This window comes from Anoplopoma fimbria, chromosome 17 (genome assembly GCF_027596085.1).
Source record: "Anoplopoma fimbria isolate UVic2021 breed Golden Eagle Sablefish chromosome 17, Afim_UVic_2022, whole genome shotgun sequence".
Classification (NCBI taxonomy): Eukaryota; Metazoa; Chordata; class Actinopteri; order Perciformes; family Anoplopomatidae; genus Anoplopoma; species Anoplopoma fimbria.
Window position 1 is genome coordinate 11,311,321 of NC_072465.1, and position 20,769 is coordinate 11,332,089.

Sequence of the window (20,769 nt, forward strand, 5' to 3'; positions counted from 1 at the left end):
GTGCTATGATTCACTCTAAATCCTGACTGAAAATCCTCAAATAAACTATTTTTATGCATAAAGTCACAGAGCTGATTTGCTACTGCTTCCTCAAGGATCTTAGAGAGGAACGGAAGGTTAGATATAGGTCTATAGTTAGCCAACACCTCTGGATCTAGAGTAGGTTTCTTAAGAAGAGGTTTAATTACAGCTAGTTTGAAGGCCTGTGGTACATGGCCCGTCAGTAAAGACAGATTGATAATTTCTAATAAGGAGTTGCTAATTAAAGGTAAAACTTCCTTAAGCAGCCTAGTCGGAATCGGGTCTAAGAGACAGGTGGAAGGTTTAGACTTAGAAATAGTTAAAGTCAATTGTTGAAGGTCGATGGGAGAAAAGCCATCTAAATATATTTCAGGTTCTACAGCTATGGATCGATCGGTACTGGTTGAGGGCAGTAGATTATAATTTTTTTCTCTAATAGTTAGAATCTTATCATTAAAGAAGTTCATGAAGTCACTACTACTGAGGTTTATAGGAATACACGGCTCAACAGAGCTGTGACTCTCTGTCAGCCTGGCTACAGTGCTGAAGAGAACCCTAGGGTTGTTCTTATTTTTCTCTATTAATGCTGAGTAATAGGCTGCTCTAGCATTACGGAGTGCCTTCTTATATATTTTAAGACTGTCTCGCCAGACTAACCGCGCTTCATCCACATTGGTGGAACGCCATATCCTTTCAAGTTTTCGCGATATTTGCTTTAAATCGCGGGTTTGAGGATTATATCATGGAGCAAACCTCCTTTCTTTTATTAGCTTCTTTTTTAGAGGAGCTATAGAGTCCAGTGTCATTCGCAGTGAGCATGCAGCACTATCAAGTAACAGGGCATGTTAACATAAACTTGAATTAAGTCGTGGTTTTAGTATCTGGTTGTGAAGTCACAATCAGACTGCAGCCATCTAGTAAATATGTTACTCAGTTTGACCCCTAAAACGCGCCCAGTGTGATGGATTACAGCCGACACAAAAATGACAGTGACAGTTACTACGCTTTTTAGTTGGTTGGCAACTGTGCAGTGGGTTGTCCCTTCGCGGCCTCCGTCGCAGTACTCGAGGACGTAGGTGGCGGTAGTCTGCCATATTGTCTCTGATACAGCAGAAATCACACACTGGCACAGGCACACACCGGCGACGGAGGCAGGCGAGGACCGTTGGCTTGACGAAACTCAGCTAACGGGGAAGCATTGCGGTTGTGGAATTGATCTAGGGGGTAAATATCCGCTCCAGTGTTGCTCTTCTGTTGATAAAGGCAGACTCCCTTTCTCTGTGGAAACTAGCGAGCATTCACGTTAGCCATGCTAAGGTTAGCGGGCTACCAACTTGGGCCCGCCTAGAGCCGATAAGTTACCGACACCTTCTGCTGACAGCGACAGCTATCCGGGTCGGGTGGGCTAGCTGACTAATAAGCTTTCGTTTTAACGTAAGTCGTCTGTAGATGCAGACAGTGGTACAGCTGCACGAGTCAATAAGCCTCTGTAAATCTACAGCTATGTCGACACAACGTTAACATTGCGGAGGTCGCATACATTATAATGGTCACTGAATGTGATCAGCTTGTCTGCTCCACGTAAGTTTTGCAACCATCATAGTCGCTTCAGATGTAAGACAGTAATGTGAGTGTTGAACGTAGCTGTGATTGGTCTAACGCTGGCCAGTTTAACGCAGGTGAATGTAAGGAGGAGGTCTCGCGTTACGTGGTGGTGTCTTTAGAGTCAATAGGCTATTATTACAGTATTGACTGAAACACCGTATTCAGGTGTTAACGAAACGGAATAGTACACTTAAAGGGTCAAGTGTGTTTTTTGCTATTCACACCGGCCTATGGCCGAATGAGTCGCTGATATAGTTGGGGTAACGTTGTTCACGTTACTTGAGCCACCATTAGTGGTAATCTGTTGACGTGGGCGTTACCCTGAGCTGTTTAGTTAGCGTTGGTGGAGTACTTCACCTGTCAACTAGGGAGTAGCATATGTTAGAGTAACGTTAGCTGAGGCCACTGACGTTAGGTTAGCGAGGGGACGTATAGGAAGAGAAAAAATGCGCATGTAGCGTTCAATTTAACTAGAAAAAAGGTGGTCAATAAGTTAAATCCCTTTAATTTAAACTGCCCAATTTAACATATTTACCTTAAAGCCCCTTTAACCATATTTAGAAGTATGTATGGCCTAACATGTATGGCCTAACACCAGCCAGTGTGTATGGCCTAAGAGTTGGTATGAAGCACATTAAAGCAGACCAGGACCTGCACATGCATTCTTTATTATTTCAAACATGTATGGAAGGTTTTCCATTAAGTGTTACTTACTTGACCTAGGTTGGAATGAGATTAAAGTGTCCAGTTGCTCTGATGGTCCAGTGGTGTCATTCAAATAATGGATTTGGCTGTTTGAATAAGATCAATAATTACACAGCTTTCTGCCCTGCTAATTAAACAGGCTGTGTCAATACTTTAGGAGTCAGTGGTGATGTTTTAAACACAATGTAAAAATGAACACTCAACTAGAGCTGGAATTCTTTTTATCCACTTCTATCTGCGCACTACCCAACTCTCATGTCAATCTGTGAGCTTGAGGCTCAGCTCTCTCCTCACTACAACATCCTTTCTGTTGTTGCTTGCTTTGTAAGCAGCTGGTATACAAGGCTCCAGACAGTTTTTTTCCCACCACAGTCCCGAAAGGGTTTGCCCCGAAAGTCAGTATAAACAGTAAAAATTCTTAGATTGTATTTTTATCGATCTTATTTTTTGGCATTAGTCATTTTAATTATGAATTTTAAGCTGCTTTGAGTTAATGCATCTCAATGGAACCTCCGTATATTAGCTGTTATATCTTACTTGCTCTTCTCTTGCTAATTTCAATATGGACTTGTTGTTCACAATGCAGTATTAACAGGGATTGGTGAATAGAAGGCATTAATGGCGATCTCCTGAACAGTAGAGTAGAGTCAATCTTATGACTGATGAATCTTAAGGCACAGTGCCAAACATGCACTGGTGTGTGAATTTACGGTTTTCTCATTCGTTGTAAATGGATGGATGGAGATACTGCTGACACCTGTGACGTATCAAAATGAATCAGGAATTGAATTTCTCTAATCCTTTTATTTCCTCACCCACCTTCCTTTTCAGCTATCCCACCGAGCCCCTGGCGGCCCCTCCCCCCGTCCTCAGGTAGAGCCCTCCCTACCCCCTGCCCTGTTGGGATAAACCCCCCTCATCCCCTACCTTCCCTCCTCTTCCTCCCTCCCTCCCACCCACCCGTCCTCCCTGTACTCCATCAGTCCTCCGCTGCAGTAAGGTTTTCCAACCACCTCTGCCAAGCTGTCGGACATGTCAGGACCCGTGCCGAGCCGGGCCCGAGTGTACACCGAGGTCAACACTCACCGGCCCAGGGAGTACTGGGACTACGAGTCCCACGTGGTTGAGTGGGGGTAAATACCTCAGTAATCCTTACACGACGTTTGCAGGATGCTGCTTGACACCTCTTCAACCTAGCTGATGTTCGGTTCGCCGGTTTTTTTCCTTCCTTTTTCGTTTTCCTTCTCAGAAATCAGGATGATTTTCAATTGGTGCGTAAACTGGGGCGTGGCAAGTACAGCGAAGTCTTCGAGGCAATCAACATCACCAATAATGAGAAGGTGGTGGTGAAGATACTCAAGGTAAATCTATGCAGAGACTGAGGCTTGGATCAAGTCAGAGGTTCTGAATGCTTAAATCCCGTCTTCTTGTCTTCTTCCTTCTAGCCTGTGAAGAAAAAGAAAATTAAGCGTGAGATCAAGATTTTGGAGAACCTACGCGGAGGCCCCAACATAATCTCCCTCATCGATATAGTGAAAGACCCTGTGGTAAATATAGTTTATTGAACGCTTGACAGTTCAGAGGCCATATTTAGTTTGTGTGTTCCTGTTGACACAATCAATATTTTGTAAGAACAAACCTATGTTGTGTATGTTGGGTTTCTGAAGTATCCTTACTGTACCAATAGCGTGTGGAGCCCACCACCTGTGCAAGCTTATCGTTTTCATTTGGGAAGTATGTTTGTGTAAGTACTTTGCCAGCTGTAGCAGTAAGTTAGATACATGTATGTGATGGCATACAGCTTGCTCCTATGTTGAGCCAGGGCTCTGGCACAATATAAACATTTATTGTAGAGACAGACTTGCAAATAATAGAAAGTAATAGTTAGTTGTTGCCCTAGCTTTACCTTTTCCCCCCATTGTAATTAAAGATCCCTTGGAGGGCCCTGCTCTAAGATGCACCCTTTGTTATTTATTTAAACAGTGCTAAAACAATGAGTTGACTAACTAGTTGATGGAAGATAAATCGCTGACTGTGATGATACATCACTAGGCATTCATAAAGTAAAATCACTTTTCTGCTTCTCCCTACTGGCATCATTGTAAACTAAATACAGTTAATTTAATGCTCATACAAACAAAGCAGTTTGAAGACATCTTATGGGCTCTGGCATCTTGTGACTTTAGATTATGGTTTATAGAATATAAAACAATGGGTAGATAAATTGTGAAAGTTGGTTGGTTAGCTGCAGCTCTAGTTCACACTGTAAGCAACAAGTGACCATTTGTGGGTATGGTCAGCAGACTACATGTGTATATTTCATTTACATTTAGTTGAAAAATCTGACAATACAGACGTTTTTACAGCTTCTGGCTAGGATAAACATTGTAGTTCTGCCGATTTTTTATTTTATTTTTTTAAGTAAAAAAAAAAAAAAAAAAAAGTTCAGAAGGTTAAACTAAAAAAACACTTAAGCTTATAGCCACCCAATATCATCAACTGGGGATATCTGTTAACTAGAATGAATCCAGAAATATGGATTCTCTGAATGGCCGTATTGCTCGGCATCAATGGTAAGCTGGTGAGCTTGTCCTCATGAGATCCAATAAGAGAAACTGGAATTTCTGAAATGTTATAGGCCAGCGACAGCTGACTGCCCACATGGTGGTGGAGTTTCCATGCTTACATGTGTACAGAAAATGAGTGGGCATTTGGAGACTTGACTTTGGTGTTGCTTATGGTGTGGTTAGTTTGTACAGTGTTTGAGTCAGTGCCATAGCTTGTTACAGTGCTTCAGTCAAATAGATGCATATACGTAGGCCTAGTGGTAGATATTGTTGGTTGAGACTGCAGCACATTAAGTGCACAAACTATTTTTTTTTTCAGTCCCGAACGCCTGCCTTGGTCTTTGAGCATGTTAACAACACAGACTTCAAGGTAGGTCACTTTTTCTTCACCTTTTTATAAAACGTTGCCGTGCAGGATCACGGAAACCTCCTTTCTTGGCATACGCGATGTTTTCCTGTACACGTGTGTGTATGTGATGGAGGAACACGAAGGTCCAGTGCTATGTCTTCGGTGCCAGAAAGTCAACCGTCTTCTGGTTCTATCCTCAATCGCTGGCACATTTCCACAGCTCAATGTGATTGACGATGTATGACTGTTCCATTGACGTGTGTGGCCTCTTTTACTGTTAGACAATACCATAGAAAGCCCAATGACATTGCTTTTGTCTCCAGCAACTGTACCAGACCCTGACAGACTACGACATCCGGTTCTACATGTACGAGATCCTCAAGGTGAGTCCTCCTCGGTGCCTGTCCGCTCATAATGTTTAACCTCTAAACGTCCCGAGGGAGGTGAAGCATTGAGTCCTTGAACAAGACTGTCTGTCCTGACTTTATTTTTCTCTGCCATCTTGTACATGCTCAGGTACTCGTACAGTACCAATCCTCTGTTTAGGCCATCAACATTGTGTGTGTTGACTGGTAGACAACATCTTCTTGTTATCTGTTGCTGTTTTGGAATTACTTGGAAGAAAACAACAGTGTGACCAATTGATAACAAAGTTCCTTTGCCCTTGTTTGTAGGCCCTGGACTACTGCCACAGCATGGGGATCATGCACAGAGATGTGAAACCACATAACGTGATGATTGATCATGAGCATCGTAAGGTGAGTGATTTCAGGGCACTTTCACGCCTTCTTTTCCGTTTGATCCAAACCAAAATGACTACGTCCGTCAAAGGTACGCAATTCCTAATCCAAATTAGCTTTGAACGCCACTCATAATTTGCGACTATATGAATTGCCTTTTTAAGAGCTACCATCATATCAAATGTACACCACTTATATGAAGACCAAAAAGCTAAGCTAGCGGGGGAGTTTGACAGTCACTCGGAGATAAAAAATTACCTCGAGGTAACAGCGTATTATTTTGACCAGCAGTGGGAACTTTGGTGGTTTGCATTGATCGTTATGAATCTAATGGACATGCTGAAGCGTACGCCGAACTCTTTGTGCAAGTAGTGTGAAAGCTTTTTTACTTGGATGGGTTGTGCTTTCTGACAAATAACAGGAAGTTCTAGAATCCTAGCGCCATGTCATAAGAGTAGGGAGAAAGAGAGAGGGAGGGATTCAATTCAGTTTATTTTGTATAGCCAAAAATCACAAGTTCCAAATTTGCCTCAGAGGGCTTTACAATCTGTACACGTACAACATCCTCTGTCCCGGAACCCTCACATCAGCACAGGAAAAACTCTCCTAAAAAAAAACCTTTTAACAGGGAGAAAAAAGGAAGAAACCTCTGGGAGAGCAACAGAGGAGGGATCCTTAACAGAGTTACAACACATTAAATGTATAATGGGATAGAGTTAGAGAGAGCGAGATGTCATGTACAGTTCTTTTATTTTCTTCATGTAGAGTTCTTTAGTGCGCTTGTAAAATTGGAATGTGAAAACAAAACTAAAATGTTTTGTTACACTAAAAATAATCTAAATCGGTCAATCCAGCCTCAATCAAAAGCCAATGATTATTGCTTCTGTGTAGTTATGTGAACCAAATAAGTAAGTCATTTTAATTTGTTAAACACTAGTACATGCGTTGCCTGTTTGTAGTTGCTAACTGCTTCATTTCTACGTCTGCAGTTGCGTCTTATTGACTGGGGTCTGGCCGAGTTTTACCACCCGGGACAGGAGTACAACGTCAGAGTCGCCTCCCGCTACTTCAAAGGACCTGAGCTCCTGGTGGACTATCAGGTACGTGGGTAAAGCATGCTGCTTTAGGTGGAGATGACTTGTTCTAAGTATCTGAGGGGTGATAGTGGAGATCTTTCGAGTAGGCCCTCACTTTGCATTGATCTTCTTTCCTGTGTAATCTGAGACACTGCTGGTCAGATGTCAGAGGGGAGTAGGGGTTTGTAGATGGTTCATCTCAAACCTACTGTTGACTTTCATTTATTTGTGTTTTTGTTTGCATCTAAAAAGGTATCCGTAACACATCACATAGAACTATAAGTCTATTTAGAGACCATATTTTGATTAGATCACACCAGCCGTAAATCCAAATCAGGCCAGGGGCGTAAAATAAGACAGCCAATGGCCCCTTACGCACTTTCTACCCCCATACTTATGGCAACCTTGCTCTTACCACACCAATCTTCGGACTCGGCCTTCATTTTAATCTCAATTCCACATCTGTAAAGTTTCGTGACTGTATGTTACACGGTTGCTACGACAAAATCTGTCAGCCCACAGACATGTAAACACCTGGCAGAGTAGTCCTAAACTCCTCTGTGGTCGTCCTGCTACCGGAACACATTATGCCATGATGACACGCACACGCACACACACACAGGGTCACTGCGTTGCTGTCGTGGCTGGTAACAATAATGATGGTGATGATGTTATACAGTTAATTATTGTAGTCTGAATGGGTTGGATGTTACCTATGGGTGGTAATGTTGTGGTAGAAACCATTTGAACACGGCATTGTTGTGACGGACCTGGTTCTTTTAATGGTGCAACTTTTCTGTTAAATAATTGTTTTAAGATTACATAATCAGGAATTCTTTATGATAATCGGGCAGCCTTGGGAAACCTGTGGCAGCATAACACAGACAGCTCTGTGTTGGGGAAACACTGGATTGAATTCATCTTGGTTATAAGATGCACTTGAGGGCTTAAACAAGGGTACATGCTTGTTCCTGATAGCCAAATGGGAACAGCATTGTTAATGCATTGTTCTATTCTTAATGATGCACCAGTGCTCATTTAAACAGTGTTACAACTCATTGAAATTTAGTTGTCTCTCCTTTTAATCCTGCCTGTGCTCTGAGACTTGTGCCGTGTGTTGCAGATGTACGACTACAGTCTGGACATGTGGAGCTTGGGCTGTATGTTGGCGAGTATGATCTTCAGGAAGGAGCCCTTCTTCCATGGCCATGACAACTATGACCAGGTAAACGCTGGTAGGGTACTGCCTCTCTGTAGCTACCTTACTGTGAAGGCAACACCAGAAGTCAGTTACAAGCTATGTTAAGGCAAGCTATGCCTTGTGGAGTTTTCTCCATTATTATTGTGGATAGCATTTCCGCCCACAGAACTCATGAGAGTGGTGACTGCCATGTCTTTTCTGTAACTGACTCGTTTCGATTTATATTTGTGTCTGAAAGGGTGAAAGTACCTCGTACAAACAGTTTGTTCCTTGTGTGTTCCTGTAGTTGGTGAGAATAGCCAAGGTCCTGGGGACTGAAGACCTCTACGACTACATCGACAAGTACAATATTGAGCTGGAACCTCGCTTCAACGACATTCTGGGAAGGTGAGATGATGATGATGATGATGATGATAGTGTCTCGGATATGCAGGCTTTTGTATAGTGACTATACCTAGCGCTTGTTTTGTAGTCGAGTAGCCTTGGGCCCTAAACTGGGTTAGTTTAGCTTCTATCTCGCCTCCTCCCTGGGCCAGTTTGGTGGTGTTTAATCCGGCAGGGCTGGCTGGTTATCGTCTCAAAGTCCGCTGGACTTAATCTGAACGCTTCCTTCTAAGATGTTGAGGAATGTATTCTGTCATATTCAATTAGTGATTAACGCTAAAAAACAAAATGAAATTTAGGGAGCTACAGGCGGCAGCATGTTCATGTCCCACCCTTGCTATAACAAAATCCATCCAGATTTAATCCGTGCTCCATGCATACATCATTTATCTCGTCAACACAACAGTCCGTCTGGGAATCGGTGTCAGAATGTAATGTGTTCTTTTGTCCTCCAGGCATTCTCGTAAGCGGTGGGAGCGGTTTGTCCACAGCGAGAACCAGCACCTGGTCAGCCCCGAGGCGTTGGATTTCCTGGACAAGCTGCTGCGCTACGACCACCAGGCGCGGCTGACCGCCCCGAGGCCATGGATCACCCTTACTTCTGTAAGTGTTGATGTTTTATAGGAATTAATTCACAATCTGTAATATCAACAAGACAATAAGTGCTTTCTTTATTTTTTGTTGTTTCCTGCAGTCCCAATTGTGAAAGATCAGTCTCGTGTGGCCGGAGCCACACTGCCTGGTGGGAACACAGCTGTCAGCTCAGCCAGCATGATCACTGGTGAGAACACACGCACACATCAGGAAGTGATCACACTGCCCAGAAATGGAGAGAAAAACATTTATGGCAGCATCTCTATTATGTCTCTGCTGTCATACTTTTGGTTTGATCCCATACCCTCATAATTCCTTATGTTAATACTTCCAACTGCAGATCAATTGCAGGGAAAGTGATCAGACAGGTTTTCTATATTTCCACAGTTTTATCAGATCATCCAAGTGAGAAGCAAAAGCCAACGTTAAAGTTATTAAAGTTACTGTTTCGTCTTTGATCACGCACAATACAACGGATAAACTATTTTGTCAGTTTCGATTACATCTACGTTAATCTTAATGCAATATAAGTGGTTCACATATTTGGAGTTAATTAGAGTTACAAAGGTTTAAAACCAATGTGGTTGTAGATTGAAAAGCTGTGGGCACCAGCTGTGCTGCATTCTCAGGTCTCAGCAAGTTGGAACGACTACACAAACAAAGTGCAGGCTGTTGGGTGGGAAAAAAACAATATTCCTCTAAAGATAGATCAAAGTCAATTTACATTATACAAGTTAAAACATGTTTGCTGAAAACGCATGAAAAGACCATTCAGAACTGGAGCTGAGAGCATTGGAGCAGCCAGCGAAAACACACTGCACTGCTCTGCATTTCCATCACAGCTAGTTTTAGAGTGAATCATTTCCATTCAGTTTCAGACGATCGTGGGAGGGGGGGTGATGTGAGGCGCCCGCAGGAAGGGTGTCATAGTAACCTACATGAGTGATAAATTAAATGAAATACCATAAGCAAATTCTTTCTATTTGAAACTTGCCGCCATCAATTTGATCGTTCCAAAAAGGTTCTGTCAGGCCGAGTGTACACAAAGAGCATCTGAGCGGACATCCTTTTATACTCTTTATATGAGTCATCTGTTTTTTTTTGCTACGGGTGTTTATAGATCTCTGCCAGCACCTCCAGCTGCAGTTTCTCTGACACACGAGTTGTCTTTCTATACAAGTTAAAGCCACACTCTGGTCGTAGTGCTGCTTTTAGAAAACACACTCATGGTCAATCACATTAGCGCTGCCACAAACTGCTTTGATTCATCTTAAAAATGTTCACTCCAAAAAATCTAAATGACCATTGCATTTAAGTTTTATTTTTATTTATTTTTTGACAATCTGAGTGTTGCTGTATATTGCAGCGCAAGACGAAATGTAAACAAAGGTTTACATTTTAACGTGCAAAACTGTTGGTTGATGTACACTTGTTAACGGGATGTGCCACTCACGGTTCTGCACATGTAAAAATTATTTTTACAAAGTGGCGTGAAGTTATCAATGGGGTTATATAAAAAACAGTTTCACCGCCGTGGGTGTCTGCATTTTGCGAACTGACTGTACCGCATGACGGGAGTCATGCGTCACTTTCATGAATTGAACACGATATGTAACGTTAGGTCAAGCGTAACTTCATGTAAACAGACCACTTAACTATCAGCTGTGAGTTCTAGATCAGTCTGGAGACCTAACCAGTGGAATATGGGTGTGTTATCATTATTATCTTGCAACGTTTGTTATTTTTAAACAGAAAAAACATTTTATATTGGGCTATTTACTGGGAATTGCAATTTAGCCAACAAGTAGAAAACCAATCTCCCTCCAGCCAGCAGCCACCTTCTTTAGGTTTTGTAGTTAAATGAGGAGATACACAGATAACTTAACTCTCTGAACCCCAAAACCTGCTGGGTGGATGGAAAAGCATGTTTTCTTTTAAACAATCGCCAAAACCACACCGTTTATCACAGAAGCTGTAAAATCTGTCACGAACGCCCGACTTTCATCTTTTTAACGGTCCTCGAACACATCATGTGTGACAAACACTTCAATGCAACCAAGACTAAGCCTAAAATTGAAACATTTCCCGAAAAATATTTTATTCTACATGTCTTATTTAAAATTTTGCCACAAATAAACCGTTTACTCAAAACCTAAAATTCTGAGCGCAACTAGGAAGCCATGATTGATTTATTTTAGACCGACAGTCATGTGACCAGAATTCTGTGAATCTTCAACTGAACTACAGGCTGTTGAGAGGAGAGGAGAAGAGAGGCTGCAGGTAGAAGTTGTAAAAAAGCGAATAGTTCCCTATTTATATATTGATAGAGCCTCAATTTTTTTTACATTAAATATTGGTAACATGTTGGATATATAGATTCCACTGTTTCTCATCCTTTGTAAAATAAATCATTAAAGAATTTCTACTTCCATTTTTCCTTTCCCCTTTTATGATTTATGGTTGTACTGCACAATAGACAGGTTTGAGTTCTCTACTCTAGAGGTGCAGGACTTTTATATTGCAGTGAATAACAAAACCACCAAGGGTAAATGTGACGAGCGGTGAATCCCTTGAAACTGCTTGGGGTTCAGAGGGTTAACTCCACCAATCAGTACTTTCATAGCGAGCGACAATTAGAAATAGAAACAGGGTGACCATTAAAAGTTGTGCTCCAGACTGACTGTTGCTCTGCACAGTGCTGCGTCGCTCACAGCTAGCTGTGACACCGTGTCAATGACATATTGAGCAAAAATAGATATTGGAATAGTTTGCACCTATGCGCTTGATAGGAACAAATATTCAAACAACAATTTTGACCGCCCTAGTCGGTTCTGAGCCGGTGGAACTGCAGGCGATACAGTATGGATGGAGACCCGGTGCCATTTGTCTACATCTAGACTACTGCCGGCACTGCAGTGACAGTAAGCTCAAAATGTTTTACTTCAAACACTTATTCAATGGACTTTCTAAGGTAGCAGGTAGACGACCTCATCAGCTGCTACACAGACAAAAGGTTTTTTTTTAAACTGTGCCTGTTTTTAAAATATTGATCTAGACGCATTTCCAGTGTCATCAATAACGGCAACACATCGTGGCAGCCCTAAATCAGTCCCAAAACAGTCCCAAAACAGCAGGTGCATCAATGCAGAGGGAAGCCAAACGTGACAGTGACAGTGGTGCTTTGTTGTTAAGTTGGGGAGATGTGATTGTTGTTGTACATTCAGTGTAAGGGTAGTTGACTTCCTGTCTGAAGTTCAGCACCCCCTCTTTGCACTCGTGTGTTTCTAACCGTCCCTCTGGCTCCCCTCTCCTCAGGTATCTCTGCCTTGCCAGCCTCCACTCCCCTGGGCGCTCTCACTGGCTCGCCGGTCCTATCTGTTGCCACCAACGTCCTGAGCACCCCGGTGCCCGCCGCCGCCCCACAGTGACGCCCCACCAAAATCCTCACTCGCCCCCAGGCTCTCCCACCTCTGGGCAGGTGCTAAACGGGGTGCCACTCTGCCGGCCATCACCACATCCAACCTAACTTCGGTGCGACGACCAACCTCCCGTCTGAAGGATGCCGTCGTCTTAAGAAAAGAACGATTTATCCTCCGTTCCTTTTCCTCCTCGAATGAACTCGTTAACCTGACATCTCAAATGAATGTTCTGTGTAATTTGAAATATACAGGTATTCCTTTCATTATTTCCCACAAGCCGTAGTGACTACAAAGAAGGGTGTGTGTGCGTGTGCGTGTGTGTTGAGTCTGAGAGCGAGTGCCATCAGGGTGTGTGTTTTTTCAGTTTGGACTGTGAAGGCAGTGGTCAAAAAGTACATCAGCTGAAGGTGAAAGAATGCCGTTGGCTGTGAGGACCAAAAGGAGCTCCTCCTGTTTAGTTTACTACGGCAGCATGGTCAAAAACCAGACCCGATGACACTTACTCAGCCTCCTCACACGAGTCTAAACCCTCCAGATCACAGCGTTTTGGAAGTGTTTGGTGCTGTTCTGTGTTCCAGGTGTATGTGAACACGATGACACTTCAACACTTTCTCTGCCCGAATAGTTCTGTCTTGCCTTTTTCTTACCAAACCAGATAACCGGTCTTCTTTTTTTATATGCGACTCTCCGTCAGCCGTCATGAGTTTTTGTTTTGTGTCGAAATGTCCCAGAGTGCTAGATAAAAGGTTCGCCACCACCGAGCGGTTTGGATCAACTCTAGTGTCGTACTCCTATCTCTTTAAGGAGCCAGGTAAGGTTCATTCAGGTTCTCAAAGAAATGGTTTCTCAAACGTGCTGCTCTCCAGTTCCTTGAATTACTTCAAGTGGCTTTTATTGAATGACTTCAAGACATAACCAAAGTTTACTCAGTCGGTTGGAAGATGAGACTGACCAAACCTAGATTTGTTTTGTGGGAGTTACTCATACTGTAAGGCAGGTTGACAACGTGGGTTCTAGGTCATAAGATGAGACGTGATCCAATTATCACCTGCAGGTGACTGAAGTGCTGTCGGTGTTGGAGGGAAGTTCAGTTCTGTAATGTGCAGTGTCATGGGTGAGCTTTGTGATGAGTAAGACTGGCTTCCCCCGACTCACTGAGGGTGTTAGTGGAGGTCAGTTGTTGAATAGCACTTGAAGGTTAGAGTTCTCCACCGTGTTTTAGTGCCAGAGTTTGAAACTGTACGTTTTAGACCCTGCTCTGTACATGCGCATCTTTTTTTTCTTTTATTTCTTTTCAAAACCTGAAAAATGCAAATAAATCCAAACGTGTATACATTGACCTGAGAATGGAGCAGTTTGAGTCCCTACATCACTGTATATATTTTTATGTCCTTATGTAGAAGACTAGTATTTGAGAATATTTGTGTAAATAAACACGTGTTTTATTTATGAGGAACATCTGACTGAGTTCATGTCTGTCCTCTCACACAGACTAACTTTATGTCGCTTTGAATCAACGTCGCAAAGTGCAAACTGGATTTTTTAAAATTAATAATGCTACATTTTAAAGAAGACACTTTTTTTTTCTTCCAAGTCTTTAAATTAGTTATTTCTTGTGACTAATGTACATGGTTATTACGGTTGCTTTAATTACTCCTTCCAAATGTGACACTAAGGGCGCTTTCCAATATGTTAACTTGTTCTTCCTTGCTTGACCCAAAATCACCATGGAGGCTGTTTCAATCACTTCTCTCCACCATGAGGAGAGAGGAGGCTTCTGGAGGAGCCCAGAGTGAGGAAACACTGGTGCTTCCTCTCCGGAAGTCTTTTCAGCACCCTGCAAAAAAAGAGGCTTGAAACACGACGGGAATAATCTAAAACCATGGCAGAAATGTAATGTGTAATCATTAGTTGTCATTATTTAAGATCAACGCGTTTACCCCATGCCTTGATGACATTTCCCCTCGATGTGACCTAAGTTTTTATCTTGAATGTAGGTTACATCTAATCAACTGCACTTGTTATCTAACGAGGTAGTGGTTTGCACTGTCGCCTCACAGGAAGAGAGGCCAGGGTTGTTTCCTGGGCCGGCCGGCCCTTTTTTTGTGTGGCGTTTTGTATGTTCTCACTGTGTTTGTGTGGGTTCTCTCTGGGTTCTCTGACTTTAAATGGACATATGGACATATCATCAATACATTTACTTTGAAAAAATCTGAACCTATCCCTTATAGGTTACAATTAAGTTAGGAACACAATGAAGTATGCTGCTGACCAAAACTGACAAACCACTTGGAATGCAAATATGCAAACTAACTACAATATAATAAACAATAGGTTACAGGAAGATATTGAAAAATGGTCAACACTAGTATTGATTGGACTTTAGTTCAAGTATTGAGGTGGTGAAAATGAATTTACTGCCACGATTGCTTTACCTCTACCGGTTAGAAGCCAAGAATCTCAGTTTACAGCATGGGATAAACAGATATCCTGGTTTATCTGGGCACTCCAAATTGACAAAGAAAATGGAGGCCTAGCACTACCAAATCTCAGAGAATACTTTTACACTGCTCAAATGACATACATTGTCAACTGGTGCTCGAAATGGAAACATTTTGAACTAAATCTGAGTCAATCTCACACTCAGGTCAGGCTAGGTGGTAAAGTATATACTGAACATGAACATTCCATGAATTCCATTCCAAGAATCACTGAAAGTATGGAATGAAATTGTCAAAAATACAAACATGAAGGAGATAGTAAACGTCTTATTTGGCCTTCCCAATCTCCCAGGTTTAGACCTGGAGAGCTAGATTAAACATTTGTATGGTGGACAGTAAAAGGATTAAAAGCTAAATGTACACTCATAGAGGGAAATCTTTTATAACTTTTGATGGGTTCAAAGGAGAATTTAATATAGAAAATGGGGATCTGTTCAGATCCTTACAGTTTAGACATTTCTACAATGCAGGAATAAAAAAGGAATTTCAGCAGAAGGTAATGAACTGATTAAAGTGTTGACATTTGCATACAAACAAACCCCTTCAAAGATAGTTTCCAAACTGTACAGCAGTTTACAGATGTCCCAAAATGTAAAACTGAAACTAGAATTAAACATTGAACTGTCGAAGACTGATTGGCCTTCCATGTGAAGGACAACAAACGACCAGTAGCTCTTAAAGATGGAGCGAAGAATTGAATCTGCTTATTTATTACACCCCACTGCAGCAACACTGGAGACAGTGTGGGCAAATGAATGGCATCACTCACATATTTTCTGCTCATATATTAAAATACAAACATTCTCCCGGCTGTTTATTTAAAAAAAATCTGTCTCTTCAAAACTCTGACACTCGCAAGTAAAAAGGCCATCACAAGGAGCTGGGTGGAATGTGACCCTCCAGGATCAGGCCAGTGGGAAATATGACTCTAAGGACCACAGCAGGACTCATGAACAACACTGGAGAGAATGTACTGCATACAAATAAAAGATGGGTCGTGTTCTCAGCAGATCTGAACAGTTAGGCTCAAAGATTGTAAAGAGAGAGCACTTTTCTATTTTTATTTCTGTCAGCCATAGTGTTTTACTGTGGATTTTGTTCAGTGGAATAGAAACTGAAAAATAAATAAATAAAAAGTAAAAAAAATAAAAAAGATGCACAGCAGCTTTATAATTTTTGGCTATGAAATAAAAAAATAAAATAAAAATAACTTTTAAAATGCAAATGAACACACCAAAAAGGCCATTTATAAAAGTCATGTCACACAAAAATGCACTTTCTTAGCAGGTTTCACTAAGATGCCACACATATATATTCCAATATTAGATGCAACAGAGGAAAGCCTAGCATCGGTCTAAACTTACATGGTGTCAGTATGGTAATATATAACGAATCACCCTCAGGCGCTGACTTGACAGTGCACCCTCTGGTACTGTGGGGAAGGGTTTCTCCAGCTGTTCATGCTGCAGCACTCCTCGCCTTGGTAAAACCTGCAAAACAAGGCCAAAAACACGTGAGTGTCTCATGCCACTGAACTTGATTATGAGTAATTCATCTGACAAATATAGACCCTACTTGTTTAAACATAGCTCCTTGTCTATCTCCTCCAGAGTCTTCCCTTTGGTCTCTGGTAGCATGAAGTAGAAGAAAACTCCAGCAGCCACAGCGGTCATCCCATACAAGAGGAACATCCCCGACAGACCAATCGCATCTGTTGATCAAAAGCACAGCTCACTCTCTGCTGGCCACCATTTCACTTGTAACTAAGTCAGGGTTTGAGGGTTTGAGGTAAGAACGGAAATCAATTCATCAAAGAATCCGTCTCTACAAAGTTTTTCTGGCAGTTATTTTTATTATCTTTCAGTTTGTAAAAAGATAAAGCTTGAGTTGGTTATCATCTCAAAAAGTTACAATTGTTAAAATTCTTATTACAATTCAACAGCACTCAATAAACCAAATGCTCAGACAAAAAAACAGTAAGAAAATCGGACATCTGTCACTAACACAGGACTGTAAAAAGCCTGTCCAATCATTTGTCATAAGCATTATTGGACAAACACAACTTGCTCTGTGTCTGCTGTGTGTTAGCTGGCAAGTTGGCCATAGCTACCAACAAGTATTTGGTGTTTGACCGATTCTTTTGATCTTAACATACAAGACTGGATTTAAAGTTGGCAATCAGATTCACAAAGGCACAGGTGTAATCAATCACTTTGGCTGTGTTCCGTGTGGCATTTTTCTTTAATTTGCTTACATGGAATGTTTTTGAAACTGATCCACCATAGCTTGTATAATTTACACCTGCACTTTCCCCACTGTGACTAGTCAAAATGTCCACTGGGAAACGGTGTTTGGGAACTTACCGATAAAATCTAAGAAAGTGAATGTGACCAAAAGGTTGGCAGCCCAGTTGAAGCAGTTGGTGAATGCGAATGCCCTTCCTCTAATAGCAGCTGGAAATATTTCACTCAGGAGAAGCCAGGTCACTGGTCAAAGACAAAAAAATAATAATTTAAAGACAGTTAAGCTACATAAGGGATCTTTGCATGCTAGCAGATTGAAAATGCGTATGCATTTAGACTTATATTTAATCAATCTTGCCTTATGTAGCTTTAGATGCACAAAAAAATACCCATTTTGAGTGAATATACAAACTTGGTCCAAATCCAACGGAGTATGCACTGACAACAGCCATCATACACACGAAATGATCCAGTTCACAACTGTGCCATGGGCGCCCGGAAGAGGTGCCAGGGGATCGTCCGGTTGTTTCTGTCCAACTTCACCGAGTACTACAACTCCATCTTGTGTGTTGTTATTGAGGAGTCTTTGGCCCTCATGTAAAGGTGCGCCATAAACGGACTGATTCCCAACAGTTAGATGATCGGTTCTTGTAACGTTGAAGTCCTCAGAATCACAAGGCCTCTTGGCATTCATCGATGAACGTCCACTGAGGAGTCCAATAGTTATCAGAGACAGCGCCATAACGGAGCAGCCACCGATGAGCAGGGGCCTCCGCCCCACCCGATCCGAAAACACCATGGAGGTCAGAGTAACGACCACTTTGACAAAGCCCAAGCCCACGGACGCCAGCACCGCTGAGGCATTGCTCTGAAAGCCCACTGAATGGAAGATGGTGGAGGCGTACAGGAGGACATTCGGCTGGCCCGTGAACTGCTGAAAGAGCACCAGTCCTAGGCCGATGACGGTCCGAGTCCTCATGTTGTCTTTGCGCTGGAAAAGATACATACTGTTGTACTGAACATTCTTACTTCCAATGCCAGACCTGACTTTTGATTCAACTGCTTCGACAGTATTCATCAGGTCTGTTTCAGTTTGAAAACAATATCTTGGGCTTGAAGATTCCTTCGTGTTGGATGGGAGGAACCAGATGGAGACCAACTGAATCATAGTCGGTACTATGGCTAATCCGAACATCCACTTCCACCCTCTATTAGAGTCGGACAGGATGTAGTTCATGGCGTAGGCTGCCAGGATGCCCACGGTGATCCCCGCTTCATACAGTGTTACCAGGAAGCCCCTGCGATCCGAGGTAACCATCTCGGACACAAAGATGCAGCATGACATGGAGGATATACACATGGCGAAGCCCACCATCACCCTGCCCACCACCAGTGCCCAGTAGGAGCCGATGAGCAGGACCAGGCTGCCGGCCAGGATCAAGATGTTGCCGAGGAGGATGGAGTTCCTGCGGCCCCGATGGTCGATCAAGCTGCCGCCTACAATGGAGGCGAGCAGAGCTCCTATCAGCAGAGAGCTGACCAGAGCCTCCTGCTGGACACACGAGTCCGAACTCAGCTTTGAGCTGCAGCAGAGCGCCTGAGATGATGCCCAACTCGTAACCAAAGACCAGGCCGCCCAGAGTGGACACCACGCTGGCCAACAGGAGGATGGAGCTACCTAAGGGGGAAGGAGACCATTGAGGGGGTAGTCTTTTAACAAAAGATGTGCATTTACATTCACAGAAAAAAATAATTTTTTGCTTATCTTTCAACTTTATGAGGTTTCCATCAGATCCTGTAGCTTGATTTGCTGTGAGACTGTCAAATCCACCATTAAGGCCACAGCCAGAACCGAATTACCATAAGATGCAGTACAACAAATGGCCACTAGAGCCTGACTCAAAAAACAGCAGGTTCGTAAGTATCCATTACAAAAATAGAAATACAAAGTAAATCTTCTTGTTTATCAGTCAGTCAGTCATAACTTCAAAGGTGCCTTCAGGAAGCTATGGATGGCTAAACAGTGTTTTCCATTCTGGGAGTGCAGAGAAGAAAAAACTATGAAGGAATGCTGTGGTTTTTATAAGTTTGGGTACCACTGTGATAGAGACATGTTTTTGCGACGGCGTATTATGGCCATTTATGACTTTTTTAATCTTGAAAATTTGTGAGTTTCTTCTTGTAGATTTTCCACTTTAATCTCAAGTGTAACTGTGACTTTGTAGCATCAGACTGATCTGGGTTTAAACTTTAAGAATGAATCTGGCTGGTTAAATTAGAACAGATTCAGGCAGCATGAAAATCTCTGAAGCAGGGACCTTGTGTTCACAAGTTGCTCTGGTACAGATAAAACAGCTAAATGCAAAAGAAAAACAGCAACATTAATGTTTAATATTGTTTCCAGTTATTTACAAATAAACAAAGTTAAATTACCGTAGACTGTAGATTTCCGGTGTTATATACATTTTTTAAAGTTCAACTTTTGTGCAAGCACATCCAATCTGAGGATGGTTTTTACATTTGTTTACAGTACGTATACAGTATTCTAATTGATGATACACGTTTATCCCTCCAGCTGTTCTGCAGCTTTCTCTCACATTAACCTGAGAGTCTTTCATGTGCAGTTTCTATTGACAGAAATGCAAATGAGAGCTGCTGAATCTCAATACTGATTAAAGAGTACCCTGTGTTCCATGCATGTGACGAGAGATGAAGCTTAGAACAGCTCATATCGACTGCACAAACTGTCCATGTGTAAAACCTGACAGTTAAGGTTCACATTTAATCGGTTGATTTGAATACTTTGGTGATTTTAAATGACCCATTGTGGTCTAAATGTAGATTGAAAGGTTTAACATGTCAACTATCAGCAGATGTGACACTCAAGTAGTGTATCACAGGTCCCACTAGTAAGCCCTAAAATGCATTCCATGCATTTGTTACACTTTGCTTTTCTTCACACCAGATCAGAACTTCACACACCGCAGGGTAGCAGTCCAGAACAAACTGCTTTTACAAAGGAAAAGCACTTACCCATTGCTTCTGTCCCGTTACATTCACATTTCAGTCAGGCCGTGCAGGTCTGCGTCCATCTCTAGGAGGGCGTCCTCTGTGAAATAAAAGCAAAACTTAATATGATAATAATAATAGGGACAATCTCCTGGAGTCCTGCAGTGCCCTCCTGATCTGGCATCAGCTGGGAGACTTGTGTCCTACTGCTCATAGGAAAGACCGTGAGAGCCTGTTGCAGCATCGTCGCCATGACAACCCTCTTGTTGATTGTCATGATTTCATTAGCCAGTCCACTCGAGATGGGCTTAACAAAAATAAACGGCTGTGTCGCAATCAGTTTTCTGGTTTAGTC

General features: G+C 42.3%; 1 protein-coding gene, 1 non-coding gene and 1 pseudogene across 2 annotated transcripts; 2 read left to right on the forward strand and 1 right to left on the reverse strand.

The window, feature by feature from the left end:
- Positions 1-1,071: 1,071 nt before the first annotated feature.
- Positions 1,072-14,103, forward strand: LOC129105322 (casein kinase II subunit alpha-like). Its single transcript, XM_054616271.1, is given in 14 exon segments — positions 1,072-1,245; positions 3,163-3,464; positions 3,581-3,692; positions 3,777-3,878; positions 5,218-5,268; positions 5,571-5,630; positions 5,922-6,005; positions 6,977-7,087; positions 8,187-8,288; positions 8,551-8,651; positions 9,104-9,222; positions 9,225-9,251; positions 9,343-9,429; positions 12,558-14,103. Coding segments are annotated over 13 exon segments (1,170 nt in total). The 5' UTR covers positions 1,072-1,245; positions 3,163-3,363; the 3' UTR covers positions 12,671-14,103.
- LOC129106507 (small nucleolar RNA SNORA57) lies at positions 5,325-5,461 on the forward strand. Its single transcript, XR_008531842.1, has one exon. It is a non-coding gene; the product is annotated as a small nucleolar RNA SNORA57 (small nucleolar RNA).
- A 2,226-nt stretch (positions 14,104-16,329) lies between the features above and the next one.
- Positions 16,330-20,492, reverse strand: LOC129106222 (solute carrier family 2, facilitated glucose transporter member 10-like; annotated as a pseudogene).
- Positions 20,493-20,769: the final 277 nt, after the last annotated feature.